Genomic DNA, 20,124 nt, shown 5'->3' with positions numbered 1-20,124 from the left:
TGGTTCATCCTAGATAACACGGTGAGGAAGTCCTGCAGTTCATCTAAACAAAGAGCACTTAGACTAGAACAGACGCAACTACGTTAATCCTACCATAAAACAATAAGACACGGTATGACCTCTCATGCTCCCAAAGTGCTGTCTAATACACACAAAGTTTGCAGACTATCAAGGATCAAAACCTCTACCAATCTACAACTAATTACAAAACTCTAAGCATATATAAGTAAATATTTCTAAGCATAAATGACAATCAACAATACAAATCTAACATCCATCTCTGGTAATTTCAGTTGACTTGACATCATTTGGAAAGGCATAAACTGGTCCATCAGATGACAGTGCATGTCAAAGGACTAACCAAGCCATGAAGCCCAAAGAATTGCCTGTAGATGTCCAGGACAGGTTTGTATCAAGGCACAGATCTGGGGAAGGGTACAGAAAAAATTCTGCAGCATTGAGGGTCCCAATGAGCACATCGTTTTACGTTATCCATCAATGGATGATGTAGCTCCTCAGTAAAAGCACTTTGAGGTGAGTGTTATTGTGATTTGGTGCTATGTAAGTAAAATTTAATTGAACTGAAATACAAGGTACACGACAGCCTGCCTGGAGTTTGCCTAAAGGAACCTGAAAGGCTCTTAGACATAAGAAACAAAATTCTCTGGTCTGATGAACCAAACATTGAACTCTTTGACCTGAATACCAAACGTCATGCCTGAAGGAAACCAAGCACAGCAGCATTATGCCTTGGGAATGTTTTTCAGCAGCAGGAACGATGAGGGGAAAGATGAATGCAGCAATGCATAGCATTATGCTTGATACAACTTGCTCCAGAGCGCTTGGACTAAGGCAAAGGGTTATATTCCAACAGGACAATGATCCCACATAGCCAAGATAACAAAGGAGTGGCTTTGGGACCACTCTGTGAATGTCCTTGAGTGGCCAAGCCAGATGCTAGACTTGAACCTGATTTAACATATCAGGAGAAATCTGAAAACCAGTGCCCTCCATCCAACTTGATGGAGCTTGCTTGACAAGTGCTACAAAAAAGAATGTGAGAAACTGCCCAAAAATAGGTGTGCCAAACTTGAAGCATCATACTCAAAAAATACTTGTTGCTGTAATTGCTGCCAAAGGTGCTAGCAATGAGCCTAGGCTTTGAATACTTATGTACATGTTAGGGGTGGCTGTAGCTGGTCAATCCCTGGTTGCTCCAGTCTAATATCCTTGGGCAACATACTAACCCCAAATTGCTCTCCTATGTGTTCATCAGCGTATGAATGTGTGTGTGAATGTTAGATAGAAAGAACTTATGTAGAAAACACACAGAAAAAAGAGTATTGTATGTGTAAGTATGTATGAGGCAAGTTGCACTTTGAGTGCTCAGATGTCATAGTAAAGTAGTATATGGGAACCAGTCCATTTAACATGTTATATATTCTTTTCTTTTTAATAAAATTGCAAGAATTACAAACTTCAACTTTTTTCATTTGTCACTAGGGTAGAGTATTTTTTGCAGAATTGTGAGGTGAAATGGATTTAAACTATTTTGGAACAAGGCTGCAACATGGAAAAATGTGGAATGTGAAGTGCTGTCAATACTTTTGGGATGCACGGTATTTTTTGCATTTTTTTCCATATATTTTTTGTAGTTCTCTTAAAGTAGTGAAGATGTGCATATACAAGGAGGGGTGGGGTCTGCGGAGAATAAACTCAAGCTGTTCACTCAACTGCTATTTCCTTTGAATACATCACTACCAGTGGCTCGGCTTTAAAACACGACACACTCATTCAGCCTGTTGGCTTGCAGACTCAGAGGCAAGAGGAGCAAAACAGTGTCTTCTTTTATTATCAGACACCACTGATCATTGCTAAGAAGCAACCATGGCCATCAATAAATCCAAAGTAGCTGTTGGATTTATAGTGGCAGGCGGTCTGACTTTGATTTTTGGGGCAATTTCTGTAATTGTGGGACCAACAGTAATAAGCAACCAAGTTGTGAAGGTAAGTATTATCGTTATGTGAATACTTCAGAGTTTTATAATCAGGGTGCTCTGTTTATTTCCTGTTCCATTTTAATTTCTTTGTCTTTTTTCTTTTGCTTAAGCGAATATAAATTCTTGTTTTTCTTTATTTTGCATAAAGGCAAAGCTTCATCACAAAAGTTAGTTAGACTCATTCAGGTTGACATTTGCAGGTATAGCAACCATCTTATTGTATATGGAGTGTTTAAATAGCTTATCTATCATCTACAAAGAGCACTTGTCTTTGACTACATATTTATTGTGTCAGGTATTTGCATATGTAGTCTGTTTACTCCTATTAACATTTTATTTAACAAAAAAATAAAATACCAATGTTTCACCAATGATGAACCAATGATTCCAAGCATGAAGGTTGCAGACATCATGGCACTGACTTCTGATCTGTTAGCTGAATGTTCACATGTCCAGACTACAGTTATCTATTTTAGATACACATATGTGCAGGTATATGTGTATGTATATGTATACATATGTATATTTAGTGTGTACATGTGTGTGTGTCTGTGTGCGTATACATGTCTATACTTATAGATACTTATAGATATCTATTACTTACATAGCAGTAGAAGAGTTAAATTTCTTGCATATTTCCAGAACCCTCTATCCATAATCACATACTGTGTATGCTACCGTTGTATATAGTGTATCATCCTCCTTATTTTGTATTTGTTTGTATTTTATTTGTATTTTTGTATTTTTCTCCTGCTATTTGTACCTGAGCTGAGGTAGCGCACAAATTTCCCCGCCGTGGGATCAATAAAGTCTTATCTTATCTTATCTTATCTTATCTTATCTTATCTAGATGCAATGATATTTCCAGTAAAACCTCTGAAAACGAAACAAAGGAGGCTCTTAAGTGTTCTTAAAAACTGCTTCAAACACGTTCTTATATCTGGACCCATGCACTGCTTTATCTAAATGAGGCAGAAATCTTTTTGGCAGGAGATTGAACCTCATGTGAGCTTTTATAGACCATCCATTCATCCATTCTCTTCCGCTTATCCAACTCAGGTCAGGGTCGGGCCTGTCCCAGCTTCCATAGGGCGAGAAGCAGGGTACACTCTGCACAGGTTGCCAGCCTAACACATAAAAACAGCATCTGGTATTCCCGTGCGGTATCCCATCCATGTGCTGTCCAGGCCCGACGCTGCTTAATATTCAGGATAAGCCATAAGCCATAGCACCCTGTTGCCTCACAGCAGGAAGGTCCTGAGTTTGGTTAATAAAAAAAATCCCCAAATGCAATACTTGATCTGAATATTAAACTTTTAAAATTAAAGTAGAATTATAGATGAAAGGTGGCAAAAATATTTTTCCTTGAAGAATATCAAATAAATCAGAATAAAAGTATGTAACCACAGACTGTCTTTGAAATTGGACTTGAATGGTACAATAATATGGTTACTTCCGGCGCCCCTCTTGTGTGGCAGCCTGTTACAGGAGCTCTGCTCATTTCTGAGCCCTTTCCTATTTTCCTCCTTTAATACTAAAGTAAATTTAAGAATACACTATGCCTACAGCATACCAAAAGCTCTTGCCACTTGGGAGATATCTTGAAAGATCGGGCAATTACTTAAGCTTTTACTTATGGCCCGATATAGAGAGCGGGAACTCCATTTCCCAGAATCCTCGGTAGGCGTGTCAAACAGCGCAAATACAGCGACAATAAAAGCAGGTCAGAACATCATCGATTAGAGAGATGAGAGACCCGCAGAGATCTCAGAGGAATGTACGTTTAATTATAAGTTTTGTTTCATGCCGAGACTGGTGGAGTCATTAAGCTGACTCCGTTTATCTTTACCGACAAAAAGTGCGGACACGGACAAAACAAAGCTACGAAGACTCACTGACAGCCTGTCAATATGGCAATTAAACGACCTAAAGTTGCTATTGGATTCATAGTGGCAGGTGTGCTGATGGTGCTTTTCGGCACAATTATGTGTTTTGTGGTGCCATTAGTCATCGACGACCAAATAGTAAAGGTAAGAAACGTCCTGACACGGATAGTTAGCATGTTTTACACATGTGCTTGTATGTGCTGAGTCAAGCAAGATTCACCTTTAATCGTACCCGAGGACTTAAGTACTTCAAAGACCCTCCAGAGTTAACCAGTAAATGATAACAGGCGCGTGCAGATAAGCTAATCAGTAAATGCATGTAGTCAGATTAAGTAACAATGCTAATAGCTCCGGAAAAACTTTCTGAGGCTTTTAAAGAGTCAAGCATGTCCAATGTTAGTAAAATGATTTGATTAACTAACTAAACTGTTATTGGTAATGTCATTTATTTCCATATTAAAAATCACAACAGGCGGAGGTTTTTCAACTTTCCTTTCACTCAATATATCCCAGTAAAACGATACAAGTAATATTATTATTTAAATAATATGCAGAACAGGAAAAAATACGTGCAAAAGTATTGCCTACTTCCTTAGTTTGCTTTATTTCTGTTGTCAGTTCACAGTGCTGCTTTTTCCCGTTAGCAGCGAACTCTTTAAGTTGTAGTTGGTTCCCTTTTGAGTTGAACTTTGTAGTTAGGGCACATGCAGACACGCTGTCATCCTACCCTGTTTGAGCTAAATATGAGGCTACAAAACATAAACATGGTGAGAAATATAGCATTTCTACATACCAGGTGTTTGAACTGTACTGCACTATCAAAGACTGGATGTATTTAATAATTTTATTTTCATTTTTCACATAGAAAAATCCAGAAAGCATAGTTACATAGTGTTTTTACTTTCTAACTAATCACTCAATGTGCTCAATTTAGTAATTGCATAAGGAGCACCACAAAGAAGTATTCTTAAAAGGAATAGATTCATATCATATTTGTAGGAACATTTGTGACTATAACAAAAACCTAAATGTAAATAATAGATTAAAATTAGAATGAAATATAATGTTGTGTAACTTTTAAGATGATGAACCACAATCTCAGGATTTGGGACCTTTTAGGTAAATAAAATAAAATAAGAAAGCAATTTGAAGGTGTCCCCTTGAATTTAGTTTTTTTTTTTCTCTATTAGTTTGTGAAAATGTATAAAAACCTTAATGACGAAAATGCTCATTCTTTTGCTTTTGTTTTTTTCCTCTCTTTCACATCAGCACACAGTAATTGATCCAAAGAATGATCTCACATACACCATGTGGAAAGACATCCCTGTGCCGTTCTTTATGTCAGTCTACTTCTTCAATGTCCTCAATCCTGCTGAGATACTGAAAGGAGAAAAGCCGATGGTGGAACAGAGAGGACCTTATGTTTACAGGTACACAATTTGACTCCTGAGGACTTGTGCTCAACCTTAACTATCAGTTAAAAACTTTAAATTGTTGGATACTTAAACTTCAATAAAGTTTGCTCCAGTAAAACTCCAAATGGACTTATTTTTTTGTAATAAAGTTAGATTCATAAAATTAATAATTTTATTAATAAATTAGAAATTTTATTAATGGTATAATACTCTGTATGTCCCAGAAAGCTCCTGTTTATAAAAAATATAAAAGAATTAAAGATCCATTTTACTGGAAGGAACTTCATTGGTAAACTGGAGCTAAGTAAATGATCTGTATTTGTATAGCGCTTTTCTAGTCCGTAAGGACCCCAAAGCGCTTTACACATCCAGTCATCCACCCATTCACACACACATTCACACACTGGTGATGGCAAGCTACATTGTAGCCACAGCCACCCTGGGGCGCACTGACAGAGGCGAGGCTGCCGGACACTGGCACCACCGGGCCCTCTGACCACCACCAGTAGGCAATGGGTGAAGTGTCTTGCCCAAGGACACAACGACCGAGGCTGTCCAAGCCGGGGCTCGAACCGGCAACCTTCCAATTACAAGGCGAACTTCCAACTCTTGAGCCACGATCGCCCTTGACTATGATCATGATAGCATAGTGTACGGTGGCTAGATGACGCTGGGTCGAAGGTTGTTGTACAGGTTATTATGAAACTAGACTCAGTCAGTGCTCCAGCTGTTCATGTTTTGTGCATTGTTTCTGGATTTTAAATCTTTCTAGCTATTTTACTAATTCATGATATTGTTAATTTTGTGCATTAAGTAGACCTTGAGTGTTTTTAAAGACACCAGCAAAAGAAATGTATTATTAATGTCATTAATAGTGACTGCTTAACTGCTTTCTACAGACTTATTACTGTTCTAGGAGTTTACATCCTTTGCTACAATTTAAAAAAAAAAATAAAATAAAAAAATAAAATAAAAAATTTTGTTTTAGATTGCAACAGGATCTCTTTTACAACTTCATCTTAAATAATCAATTTTTGCTCCTTTTTGCCCTTTAAGAAACTGGTTGACGAATCGGTGGTTCGATATTAATTGCAACTATTGCCACCTACAGATCTCGTTAAATGCCATTTATCAGTATAACAGATAACATTAAACTTAAGCCTAACCCAATTTAACCAAAACTTAATTTTTTTTTCTTCTAAACCTAGAACGTAGAAGTGAAAACTAATTTTAGAAGTAGAAGTGTAAACAATTTTAAACAAGTGTTATAAGCGTGAGCTACAATTTATATCCGTCCAAAAGGTGTTTAAGAATTAATTTTTTTTAAAATATATGGCTAAACTTGTTTTTTTTTTTTTTTTTACATATTGTAATTGGACTGAAACATGCTCACTGTCATAAGTTTTGGTCATGTCCACAAGAGCATGTGTTCACCTTTTGGGATTTGAAAGGGAGGGGGGGGGAGAGGAAGCATTCTGGAAGGATGTGATTCTTATTTAAAGGAGAGAGGTTGCAAATGGTAGACCACTTCAGACTTTTCTATTGAAAACAACTATCAGGACATTCCAGAAATAAATTAAAATGATTTGGCTGCAACAACCTGAGACACCAGAAGAGCTTTTTATTTTTTATGGTTTGTTTTCTTTTTTGTGTCTGATGTTTTAAGGTCTGTCAATTTTTGACTTTCTCGTAAGGATAACTGAATCCATTAAACCAGGGGTCCCCAATCTCAGTCCACGAGGGCCGGTGTCCCTGCAGGTTTTAGATTTCACCCTGGGTCAACACACCTGAATCACATGATTAGTTCATTACCAGGCCTCTGGAGAACTTCAAGACATGTTGAGAAGGTAATTTATCCATTTAAATCAGCTGTGATGGATCAAGGAGACATCTAAAACCTGCAGGGACACCGGCCCTCGTGGACTGAGATTGGGGACCCCTGCATTAAACCCTTAAGATGTGTGTACAGAGGTGGACTTGAAGCACAGGTTTTGAGTGGACATATTACCTTTCTTCCAGAAAGCAGTGTCAGAAGGAAAACATTACATTCCATCCCAACGGTACAGTGTCCTACAGGGAATACAGACAGTACCACTTCGAGCCCTCCATGTCTGCTGGGAACGAGTCTGATGTTGTCACAATTCCAAACATGTTGGTGTTGGTAAGACATTGTTGCCACCTCCTCACTTCTTGATTGGTTCAATAATTTCCTCAGTTTTCTGCTTTTTCACAGCCTGTGGCTTCTGTAATTTTAGGGTGCATCAGTGATGATGGAAAACTTGCCCTATGTACTGCGCCTCATGATGAGTGCAACCTTTAAAACTTTTAAAGAAGGTCCCTTCCTGACCAAGCCTGTAGGGGAGCTTATGTGGGGTTATGACAGTGGACTAGTGGATTTTCTAAATCAATACCTGCCAGGAATGATTCCCACATCAGGAAAATTTGGCCTCTTTTCAGAAGTAAGTATTAGAAATGCTTCGTTATCCTCTCTATCTGATTACTATGAGCATAATAGGTTCAGTTTAAGGAACAGATTTGTCTCTTGCATGAAATTTCTTTGAGCAGGTAAAGAAAGGTGTCTGCCTTTTATGCTTTCTTTAGTTCAACAACTCCAACACTGGCCTGTTCACAGTCTTTACTGGAAAAGATGACATTAGAAAAGTCCACAGAGTCGACTCTTGGAATGGTCTGACTGAGGTATGATGCCAGCAGATTGTTTTGTTGCTGTTGTTTTTTGTTTTTGTTTTCCTTCCCCTCACACCATTTTATTTTTCACACTGTAACTGGCCTCTTTCTCTTTGGTGATAGCTGCCATACTGGAGGACTGCTCAGTCTAACATGATCAATGGAACAGCTGGGCAGATGTGGCCTCCTTTCATGACGAAAGAGAGCACTTTGCCTTTCTACAGCCCTGACGCGTGCAGGTAAAATGCTTTGCAGAATTGTACTTTTTTTTTTTTTTTTTTTTTTCCCTCAGTTCTGCCTCTCCCATTATTCCTTCATATATTTACCCATTGTTTTTCCAGGTCTATGGAGCTGGTTTATCAGCGTCCTGGAGAGATGAACGGAATCCCTCTATATCGATATGTTGCACCCAAGACCCTTTTTGCCAATGGGACGGATTATGCTCCCAATGAAGGCTTCTGCCCCTGTAGACAGTCTGGACTCCTCAATGTTAGCAGTTGCCGCCACAGTGAGTAATGATGATCAGTGTAGGCGAAATAAATATTCAGTCCATCACAGCATTCCCAGAGGTTATTAGAAAGACCTACCACTACCCATTTCTTTATATTTTGAAAAAAATAAATAAAATGTGTACAATAGTTTTTGAAGTCTGGGGTGTTGAAATCCCAAATTTAGATTCATCATTCCATGAAACCTGTTGCCACTGATTTTCAGACAGCTCATGGTCCAGATGTATTTCTTAGGTCCCATGTAAGGTCTTTGCTGGATTTTCCTCCCCTATTTCATGGGGGCATGACTTTCAGATAATGATTGTCTGCTGTCGAGTCTTTTTTTTTTTTTTTTTTTTTAAACCCTGATATTTTTTTTCTTATTTTGTCCTCTGCCTGTCCAGTTTCCTTTATAGGAACTCACTACACTCAAGTTAGTATGCCAAGGCTTATTAACTTTTCAGTTAATACCACTTTGTGAATCACCTTGATGGCACAAAACTATGCACTGATAAAAATGCTAGACCTTTTGGAGTTTTTCATAGATTCATCTAAAGAAATTTCTGGAACAATTTATGTTATTTTTTTTTATTTTTTTTCACAGGCTCTTGGTAATAAAATTCTTAAAGATAGAATTTTAAAAAGAACGCAAAAATTTATTTATTTTTTGTCCACAAAAATAAAAACTGCCAGTTTTGAAACCCGAGGCAACAAGGGAAATGGCTACCAAAAACAACGCTGTGGTCCCGGAATCTGATCTAGCAGCAGGTGTATATAGTTGCCTTCACATCCACCTTCGTTGTAGCCTTTATGTCACATACTCATTATATCGCAGGACACTCAGCTGCGTTGCTATTATGATGGCCACGCACATTCGGTGGTACTCGATTGTAGTTGAAAATAGTCGATAAGAACAGGTACTAATGGAAAAGGGGCTAAAGCTAATCGTTCTGCTGTGCTTCAAAACAGTGTTACAACCATGTGAGCCGGCTTTTTCCGGTGGTTCTCAACAATTGGAGCAATTTCAAGCATTTTCATGCAAGGTTAGGCATTGCATGAAAATGCCTAACCTTTCCACAGGTGTGAAAACATCCTTAACTAAACCAATGCGATCTTAGAGACATGGCAGGGATTGCCAACAAGCCATGAGTTGTGAGTGTACTTTTTTTTTTTTTTTTTTTTTCCCTCAATGGGCCAGTTGATTAATGTTGCCATTCTTTGAACATTTTAGACTCTCCAGTCTTCATCTCTCATCCTCACTTCTTTAATGCTGATCCTGTGCTGCTGGACTACGTGCAGGGTCTTAATCCCAGTGAGGAGAAGCACGGCCTCTTCATAGACATTCACCCAGTGAGTATACAGCACACACACCACAGTGTGTACAGTTGGTCATCATAATTTTGATTCAAAGCTCATAGGTTAGCAATGTTTTCTATTGATGCAGTAGTTATTTGTGGGCTTTTTTTTGTTTCTCTTTGTTCTGTTTTTTAAACGCATCTCTTCCCATTGCTTATTAGAAATGGTATATACTTAATTTATGCTTTCATGTTACTGTGAAGACTCCAACTTAAGCTGCAACTCTTTTTAAATTTGATTTTATTTTGGAACAGACCCACTTGCAAGACTCGCAAGTGAAAGTGCATTTGTGATCAATGAAAAGTGTGTAACATTTTGTAACTGGCTTATATTTAAAATGAATGTCATTAGTCTGCAATATTGTTGTAAGGATATTAGAAGTCAGCCCCATTGTCCTTGAAACCTGCTGTGATCATGAGTGTAGCTGGACTCTTGCATATCATAGACCTTCTGTTATTTGTCAAGTTTTATGGCACAGAGAGAAGCATGTAGGGTGCATTTTGACCTATAAGAGGCCATCCTGATGGCAAATTTGTGGAAGAATTTAGTTAAAGGTTGTATCGTACCATTATCACTTACATCCAACTGTTTTTGTTCTTTTCTACAATACAAGACCAAGTCTGTCACCTTCTCAGTCTTCCTCAAACACTTAAAGTTAGATTCCTTATCACATTGCAATCATTCAGTCATCACTAATGCAAAATAGCAGTGATAAAGCGGTAAGCTAAGGGGATGAGGTTTAAAGTTAATGTTTATTTTTCTGGATGGTAAAGCAATAGGAAAATTGATATGTAGTTTTATTACTGTACAGTCACGCAGTAACCTGTGTGCTACAGTACAGAAAAAGCCAATGACTGATAAGACTAAAAAGATATTCCCTGTGTAAAAATCACATGCAGCGTTTTTAGTGATAGCTGTGGTTGTGATAAGGTAATTGGAAATTTGATTATTTCTCCATGTTATCTATTGCTTCAATAAAAGAAAAAAATCTCAGTTGATACAGAAATGATTTTTGCTTCATAGATTAAACCTTACAACATTGTTCAGTCAATTCCATCAAGCCCACGTTGATATCGAGTTAATGATAAAGGGACATCAGTCGGCATGGGGTTCCATTAAGTATAGTGTTTAGTTTTTTTTTGTTGTGACTAAGAGTGTAAGTTTTGAAAACAAGAAACGGTACTTTCTTCATCTAAAGATGAATTTATATAAGAACAAAGACATTTATAGGCCATCTTCTGGGCTAAGACTGCGGTTTACTGGTAAAGTAGATCGGGAAAGGCAATACTGCACCTGTGAAGAGTCACTCTTTACTTAAGGCCCCATGTTATTTAAGAGCAAAGATAGTGATTTGATAAACATACAAAAAGTTATTTATTAAAATATCTTAATGAAAAAACAATTAACAGTATATTGACAGGCAAAGAAGTCTGCAAGAGCTTGAAGTCTGCATTTTCACTGCTGAGTGATTCTCATGATTTGCGAGGTTTTGCTCAATTTGATGGATTCATTAGATAATTTGCATTTGTCACCATTTGCTGATGCTGATTACATTTTAATCAAAGACATAATTGAACTCTTCCTTATTAGAAAATATTGTTTTTTATAATTTTGTAAGAAAATGACTTAATAGTTTACAATAAAAAAAAGAGCATTTAATAAAACTAACTCTAAAGCATGTTTTCACTTTAAAAAAGTATGTTTTTCTTTTTTATTACTGATGAGAGATTTTTGCAAATCAGATTTGTATTTCATTCATTATGAAAAGATGTACACATTTTTACATTTGAAGTCATTTCCGCATTAAGTTATTATAATCAACTTTTAAAAATTGCATTGCCTTTAACCTTTATTGCTAATGTTAAATGTTGAGTTTGCTAAAACACCACCACTGGTACAGTTTGTTCTTGAATTCCTAATACAGTCTTTTTTCTATAACGGTCATTAAATGGTAAATGGTAAATGGCCTGTATTTATATAGCGCCTTATTAAGATAAGGTAATTGGAAATTGGGCTATTCCTGTATAACTGCTGTTGTTTGTCAGTTAAAGGGTTATTAAAAACGTTCTATGATGCCAATAAAAAGTCAGTATTGATAGTGAAAGAGTTTTTACTGTCCGGATAAAAGCTCACAAGATGTTCAGTGGATTTCAGCAGGGCAACATTCACACTTAAGTTAATAATTAAGAAACATCAGATGGCTTGGGATTTTTATGGCTCTATCATACGATAGAGCCAAGTATCCTGACTCTTGAACATGGCACTGAGGACACTGGTTTTATCTTAGTTTTCTTCTCTTTCTCTCAGTGCCAGAAATTTGAATCTTTTTGGTACATTTAGTTTGTGCTGACATGAAATATCAAGGAAATGATAGGGAACTCGTGTGTGGTATTTTTACCAAAGTAATGTTACATGAGACACTTGACTTGACACTATAACTTGAGCATTACAATAAAATGTATGGCACTCATTTCTGTCATACATGTATATTATGCACATTTTTCTTTTAGATCTTCTGTTCTGTTTTGGCTCTGCCAACAGCTGCATTCCTATTGTCTATCCTCAGCTGTCGTCTTTCTCCTGCCTTCAGCCCATATTAACTTTTTATCAGAGCCACATGTCTGGAAGTGAACTTTGTAGTTTGTTTTATGGACACATTGAGCTAAAACCTCTTGGAAAAAAATGTCAATAAAAGATGAGAGAATTGTGTACAGCAGTAGATTAAAATATTTTAAAAGTTTAGCTAACTCACAAAATGTAATAGAAAAGCTGGACCATATTTATTTATTTATTTTGCTTTTCAAAGCTGATTCGCTACAAATCACTGCAATCTGTCAGCTGTGCTGTTGAGCTAATTGTATTACACTTCTTTTAGTGAGGAGACTTTTTTCAGTGTGTATAGAACTATGGATTTTTTTTAAAGTGTAGCAGACATGTTTTCTCCTTTCAAGCACGTCTTTTCATGTAGAGTAAAGCAAGTCTGTGCCCAGGCTACATGTAATTTCCTGTGGGTTCAAAAAGTAAATGGTTGCTTTCAGCTTCAGGTTACTATGCAAAATGTCCTGTACTGGAAATGGCTTGTAGGCTCACCCACATTGAGTTCGGCAAAGCTTTTAAAGTTAAAATCACTTGAGGCCATTTTGTAGAGATAAAAAAATAAATAATATGAAGCTAAAAGTGAACAGCAGTTATGTGCATCCTCCCTCAGATGAACCAGTCAAACAGAACATTTCCTCCTTGAGTTTATTGTTAAAATTATGTGACCATATCTTTAATTGCTACCTGGAGATTTGCATGTTCCAGCACATTTATGGTGTTTGAGGTATACTTCCCTCCTTTTTTATTCCCAGTGTGAGATCTGTATATTTTTGTTGTCTTTTTGCAGCAAACGGGTGTCCCTCTGAATGTGTCCATCCGCCTGCAGCTCAACCTCTACATGAAAAAAGTCTCAGGAATTACGTAAAGAACTATTCCCTTAACTACTATCACGCCAGAGACATTGTCATGTATTGTTTTATATGTTGTGACCATTAAATATGAAAGGGTCTTGGATATTTCCTGCCTTTCTTACCATTTGCTATGTAACCTTGGAGTGTAAAGTTGAATGTCCTTGTCCTTCTAGTGAAACTGGAAAGATTTCTGATGTGGTGATGCCTATGATCTGGTTTGAGGAGGTGAGTTATTAATGATATAGATGATGTAGTGTCTTTACATCTATTCTTCTGCAATTTTTTTGCACAAACAGATTAAAATTCTACAGAATGGTTCTGTGTGGATTAAAATGTTGTAAGTGTTTTATTTATCCTCTTCAGAACGGATATATTGATGGCCCAATCGTCAATACGTTCCGTACAAACTTGGTTGTTCTACCTACTGTTTTGGAATACCTACAGTACATCCTCATAGGGCTTGGTCTGGCAACCATCATCATCGCTGCTGTAGTGTATCGCAAAGTGAAGGTAAAGCTGCCACACAGGATTCAGGCCAGCATGTTATCTTGTTTAACTGCACGTTGCATTTTGGGTTTTTTTCTTCCCTACACCAATGAAAGAAAAGGAGTAGGGAAGCATGCCCTGAAGCTGCTCTCATTGAGTTTCAGGATTAAAATTTGTAAATTAGTCAATAAGTAAATAAACAGAGAAAAAGGTAAATTGGTAGTAATTAATAAAGTATCTCGATCAGTTGCACTCACTTCTGCTCCTTTCCTTGCATTCATGTGACAGAATCATTAACTTGGTATCTAACCCCCCCTCCCCCGCGCGCCCCGACTGACTCGACATCGGGTCATGTTACTGTGGTAACCTCCATCACATTATTAGTATTACGGTCTGTTGATCTTCAAACTAATGCCATGCAAAATATCCGCTATGGCTTAATTAGGTGTGGCACAGTAAACGGTAGTGCTTGTCAGTAAGTAAGTAAATTTTTTTTTATTTTTTTTATATATAGCACATTTCTAGATAAAAGATCACAAAGTGCTTCACAAGGTATAAAGCAAACAGTCAAAAGTTAAAAAAAATGCAATTTTAAAAAGATGTGTTTTTAGCTGTTTTTTTAAAAGTAATCACTGAGTCTGCAGATCTTAAGTTCTGAGGAAGAGAATTCCACAGTCTGGCGGCCACAGTAGCAAAAGCTCTATCACCCTTGGTTTTCAGTCTTGTATACTGCATAACAAGTAGGCCCTGATCACAAGACCTCAGGGACCTACTAGGGGCCATAGGGCTGTAAAAGTTCAATGATGTACGCTGGTGCTTGTTCTTGAAGAGCCTTAAATGTCAGAACCAGAATCTTAAAATGGACTCTGAATTCAACGGGGAGCCAGTGCAGCTGTATAAGCAATGGTGTTACATGAGAGTATTTCGATGTTTTTGTCAGAAGCCTTGCTGCAGCATTTTGGACAATCTGCAGACGCTCCAGGGAGTTTTTGTTTAGACATGTAAACAGTGAATTACAGTAGTCCAATCGTGATGAAAGCATAAGGAAAAAAGTCTTGTTGAGTCATCATGTTATATTGTCTTGTTTTTTTTAATAACAAAAGCAAAAACAAGTAGTTTTTGGATTTGATCGCACATGAAAAGGTAGGTATTGTATTGCCAGATATAAAGCTGCAGCCATTTATACTAAGCTAATATTTATTTTTTGCTTGCCAATTAAATGTAGACATGGCAGTGTTATCTTACTATTCAACTGTCAGTATAAATTATCATTAATGGCAAGCCCCCCCAATTTCTTCATATATTGTATGTAAGTATTTATTTCTTATTTTACATTTAACAGTTTAGATAATTGTTTTCCCATTTTGTTAAGGTATGAAAATTGTCACTAGGCTTATGAGAGTCAAGAAGGTAGTAGCAACACTGGCCCCAAAACTTTTGTTTGAGCCAAAGTGTACTTACTGAGAAGTTATTAAGTGAGTAGTGGCAGCTGTTAATATCAAACTTAATTTTTTATGTTGTTGTTGTTAATTAATTAATTTTTATTTATTTTGCAGCGGTCTAACTTAAATGTTTCACTGAGCTCCACATTTATCAAGAATGTTGGGGTGTGTAAAACCTTTCACTCATTCAAACCTAAATTGTTTTGCCAGATCAAATGATTATTTGATTTAAACTGTAGTAACTGAATTCATTTTTTGGAGTTTTTAAAGACTGATTAGAGTGGAGGGGAAAATATGTGTGGTTTATATCCTGAAATTGGAGAGATTTCCTGCTTTCAGGTTTTTGTTATTAGCATGAAAGTACACACTGAATATAATCGTGTTAACAATCCAAATTTCTTGAAACATTATTGGTTTGAGGTTCTCTGATACGAATACTATGGTTTTGATTTTACAACCTACTTTTTTTTTTTTTTACTTGGATCTTGAAAAAAATCTTTGCATTTGATAGTTTTTATTAAATTATTATTATTTATAATTCAATGCTGCATAAAATTAGAATGATAATCTTCCATGTAAACAAGCTGACAGTGTCCATTTTCATAAGTATCATTTTAAAAAGACTAACGTAACCAACTGCATGTCCCTTTGATTAATTGCATGGAAATCAAATTATCACCTCAAATGACTCCCTGCATGAATCCTTACACTATCTCTCTACACAATCTCTAGCAGTCTAATATGAAAAACCCAAATGACTATCAAAATCCCGTTAGCAACCTTCTCTGTTTAAATTTTCGGATTGGCTGATTTTTTTTTTTAAGGCAATTTGGTCATCTTTTAGGCAGCCGAGAAAGAGCCAGTAAAAGGCTCACATGGCCTTGAAACAAAGAAGAAAAGTATCAGTACTTCAGGTGGGTGCACACATGCAGGTGAACACATGTACCCTATAAGAGTATTGTTCATTTATGTTCAGAGTTTTTTAAAACCTAGAACACCTTGGCAATAAAAGCACATTTTCTACCTAGACTGAAAAGTTAACTCAAACTATTGTTTTCGACTGATAGAGTATTTAGCCGTCCAGTTCAACCATGACAATATGGATGAACAACCACCTTTTTGGGCTTTTACTGCATTCTGATCAGTAAAATACTTCCTGGGTCTAGTTTAAGGAATGATTGTTTGTTTTTAAACCAGGTTTGCTATCAATGTAACCATTTTGTCTCTTACTAACTACAGATGTAAAGAAACCTGTGTGTGTCTTTGTACTTGTTTTAAGCATGTTCATGCGGACCAAAATTTGGCATGTCATTAAACTCTTTAAAGCTCTTTTTTTGGAAGAGGGAACACACATCCTCCTCACAGAGCTTTAGTAAGTAACGGGTCAGAGGAGAGAGGTGTGAGGGCTGCAGGTAGTCTTTTTGTGCAGGTATGAGCAGATGGGAGGTGTGAATGGTTGTCTTTGAAATTTGCAGTAGAAGGTGTTAAGGTCATCAGGAAGCTGGGGATGGTAAATGGACATATTCTTAGGCTACGTCCACACTAGCCCGGATAGATTTGAAAACGGCGTTTTCGTCTGAAAATGCTCCTCGTCCACACTAGCGTTTCAGTCGTTTTCACAGAGTTGTGCGTCCACATTGAAACGGCCGAAAACGCTTACATCCCAGTCCTGCGCAAAAGTGAGTGAGATTTAAAGGATTGGAGAAAAAAAAAGCTATCTGGAGCATGTACAAACTGATATTAATCTTTTTTAGGGCTGTCAAAAGTGAGAGCAATCAAAACAACTGCTGTATAATGCCCTCCGCTATGTTTAATTGGTCACATGACTAAAATGCGTCATCCTTTTAGAAAGTCTGCATTTTCGAGCGTCCACACTGTGACGGGATAGCTCCATTTTGAAATGTATGCGTTTTCAAGAGTTTCTAAAACGCTGCGTTTTTCCTTGAGGAAAACGCCGTCTCAGTGTGGACGGAAGCCAAAACTGAGAGAAAACTATGCGTTTTCAAACGAAAATGCATTAGTGTGGACGTAGCCTTATGTAGCACTTTTCTACTCTCCAGGAGTATTCAAAGTGCTCTATACACACCCATTCACACAAGCACTGTTATCTATACTTTCAGTGCTTTCTGTCATTCATGGATGCATTGGAGAGCAAGTCGGGGTTAGTATCTTGCCCAAAGATATTTGGCATGCAAACTGGGGGAGCCAGGGGTCGAACCAACCTTCCAACCAGCAGCTGACCTGCTCTACCTCCTACAGACAGCTGCAGCCACAGGGGTGGCTGTAGCGGTCTGTCCCAAACTGGGGGCACAGATTTTTCTTAAGCAGAAAACTTATTGGAAGCAACTTGTGGTAAACGGAGATCGTAGAAAGTGAATGATGTTCAATGACTTAAAGCGACTACAGGTGAAATTTATGCTGGAGAAACTACCAATAAGAGCAAAGGATACTACTGATTGACATATGACCTGCTTGTAAATTCATTAAAGGGTCAGATAGGCAGCTTGACCCTGGAAACTCTGCAAGCTACCAGGTGGCAGATTCAAAGTAATCTGTAATTAGTGAATCTAGTGTGTGCAGGGATATGGAGTTCCTACCAGTGTTTGTTCAGGTACATGGCACAATGTTATGGAGCATAAAGGTATTTATTGGCATTTTTGATGTGTTTTATGTCTTCATTTGTGTTTTATTATAGTGTTACAGTGACTTTAATGAAAGTGAAAGGAATAAAAAATCAAGTATTTATATTATGTTTTTCCCAACATTACTTATTTGAATCTTTTCCTGGAATTTTTGATTAGGAAAATGCAAAATGTGACCACACTTAGTTTCATTAACACTGTTTTATTTCCCAGTACTAGTACTATTATATTGATGTTTGACCTTATCCAATTTGCAAAATAATAATCCACATCACTGTAGCCGCAGCTACAGTGATGTGGATTATTATTTTGCATTATATTATAGAATATATTTCTTGTGTTTCCTCAGAATATCTCAGTGTGCTTGTCCCAAGCTAGAGGAGGTGGCAAGGGAGAGGAGAGCTGGATAGATGGCAGTGTGTTTGTCAGATGGGGTTTTAACCCTTTGCAGTTGCAGTGGTTACTCTTTTCATATTACTGCTGCCTTGGACTATCCAGAAGAGTCTAAGCAGTCATTTATTGCCCAGTTATTGGGGCTGAATGTATACAGTGTCTGCTCAAATGCCACTGGATATTATAAAGTCTTTTATATGGAGTTTTTTTTTTTTTTTTCCTTTTTTTCTTCATCCAACCAATTGACGAAATTGTTGATAAATCAAACTTCTAACCTTTTCAGGTTGGCCATGACTAGACCACAGGGTGATTTTATTATTCAACTAATAACCTTTTTTTTTATTTTGTTCCTAACACAGAGTAATCAACCTGACCACAGCAACCTATCGGATGGAATCAAATGTAGTTCAGCTGAAGAGAGGGACTCTCTGCTACAAGATGACATGAACTGAATGATGCGCAAATAAGCCCATCCAGCTGTTGTTGTGGACTTACCAGCATCCTCCAAGTATAATTTAACTGAAACACTGTCACAAGTGGTTTTGCAATTGTGTGTATTTATATACATATTAAGAAGTAAAGCAATAATGTAATCTTTTCATATAGAATAAGATTTATGGAACTCTATAACTCAGTATGTGTTTATGTTCTGGCTGCATGAGTTGAAACTGTTTTGTCTCTCAAGACAGAACAAGAGAAGATTTGGAAACCACCTTTTTTTTTTTTTTTTTTTTTCCCCCCTCTAGTTCAAATCTTCCAAAAAACAACAACAAATAGGCTATTCTTTCCAGTTGCCAGTCTAAACCCATTGAGCCTGTTATGATCATCATCACATTTGAAATGGAACAATTTATAATTTCATAATTTTATGCTTCAGCAGTAATTACTGTGGTGATTATTTATATGGTAACTTGAAAGAAATGTTTTGGTGAGTTAAAAAAACAAAACAAAATAGAACCATCCAACAGAACTGTCTTACCTTTGCCATGAAAGCATTTATCTGCATTAAGTTTTACATGCACTGAGGATTATAGAGAGATGTTGGAACTACTTGTCGAGGCTCAAGCTGTCAAACGTCTGACCACCTGTGAGTCAAGCAGAGCTGATGCACTCCTGTTTCTGTATCACTGTATTCTGTAAAGCTGTATTTCTTGAAATGTATGAGGATAATGCAGTTTGGTGCAAAGCACCTTCTTAAAAAAAGTTAATAAATTAAAAGAAACATGGCGGTTAAGTATAAATGTGTCCCTGTTGTCATTATGTGGTGTGTTTTTTTTTTTTTTTGTTTTTTTTTTTTTTTTTTTTTTTTTTTTCATATTTGAATTCCAGCTTTTTTTTTTTTTTTTTTTTTTTAAAATTTATTTTTTGGATAGGTTATCTACAGTGGGGCAAAAAATTATTTAGTCAGCCACCGATTGTGCAAGTTCCCCCACTTAAAATGATGACAGAGGTCAGTAATTTGCACCAGAGGTACACTTCAACTGTGAGAGACAGAATGTGGAAAAAAAAATCCATGAATTCATATGGTAGGATTTTCTTCACAGTAGGTATGGTGTTCTTGGGATGCAACTCAGTATTCTTCTTCCTCCAAACACGACGAGTTGAGTTTATACCAAAAAGTTCTACTTTGGTTTCATCTGACCACATGACATTCTCCCAATCCTCTGCTGTATCATCCATGTGCTCTCTGGCAAACTTCAGACGGGCCTGGACATGCACTGGCTTCAGCAGCGGAACACGTCTGGCACTGCGGGATTTGATTCCCTGCCGTTGTAGTGTGTTACTGATGGTGACCTTTGTTACTTTGGTCCCAGCTCTCTGCAGGTCATTCACCAGGTCCCCCCGTGTGGTTCTGGGATCTTTGCTCACCGTTCTCATGATC

The 20,124-nt window shown here is 37.1% G+C and overlaps 1 protein-coding gene across 4 annotated transcripts; it reads left to right on the top strand.

Moving 5' to 3' along the window:
- Positions 1–1,789: 1,789 nt before the first annotated feature.
- On the top strand, positions 1,790–18,944 carry scarb1 (scavenger receptor class B, member 1). 4 transcript variants are annotated; one of them, XM_085358682.1, is made up of 13 exons: positions 1,790–2,007; positions 5,156–5,316; positions 7,321–7,462; positions 7,557–7,760; positions 7,903–7,998; positions 8,110–8,225; positions 8,328–8,494; positions 9,706–9,824; positions 13,216–13,289; positions 13,453–13,504; positions 13,643–13,789; positions 16,052–16,121; positions 18,602–18,662. In XM_085358682.1, the coding sequence occupies exons 1-13, from the start codon at positions 1,888–1,890 to the stop codon at positions 18,604–18,606; spliced, it is 1,473 nt and encodes a 490-aa protein (XP_085214808.1). In that variant the 5' UTR covers positions 1,790–1,887; the 3' UTR covers positions 18,607–18,662. The 4 variants fall into 4 exon arrangements, with proteins under 4 accessions (XP_085214808.1, XP_085214806.1, XP_085214807.1 ...); XM_085358681.1 differs by lacking the exon at positions 1,790–2,007 and adding an exon at positions 3,708–4,030; XM_085358680.1 differs by lacking the exon at positions 16,052–16,121 and having other exon boundaries at positions 18,602–18,944.
- Positions 18,945–20,124: the final 1,180 nt, after the last annotated feature.

Source organism: Diplotaxodon limnothrissa, linkage group LG7, assembly GCF_057381915.1.
Source record: "Diplotaxodon limnothrissa isolate DT_005_m linkage group LG7, D_limnothrissa_male_GT1.1, whole genome shotgun sequence".
NCBI classification, from domain to species: domain Eukaryota; kingdom Metazoa; phylum Chordata; class Actinopteri; order Cichliformes; family Cichlidae; genus Diplotaxodon; species Diplotaxodon limnothrissa.
This window is presented reverse-complemented; position numbering and strand designations above follow the sequence as displayed.

Excerpts from the sequence above, each read along its gene's own strand:
- scarb1 (XM_085358680.1), top strand. The coding sequence starts at position 1,888 with ATGGCCATCAATAAATCCAAAGTAGCTGTTGGATTTATAGTGGCAGGC. Across the intron at positions 8,226-8,327 it reads TACAGCCCTGACGCGTGCAG|GTCTATGGAGCTGGTTTATC; the intron begins GTAAAATGCTTT and ends TTGTTTTTCCAG. Across the intron at positions 8,495-9,705 it reads TGTTAGCAGTTGCCGCCACA|ACTCTCCAGTCTTCATCTCT; the intron begins GTGAGTAATGAT and ends TGAACATTTTAG.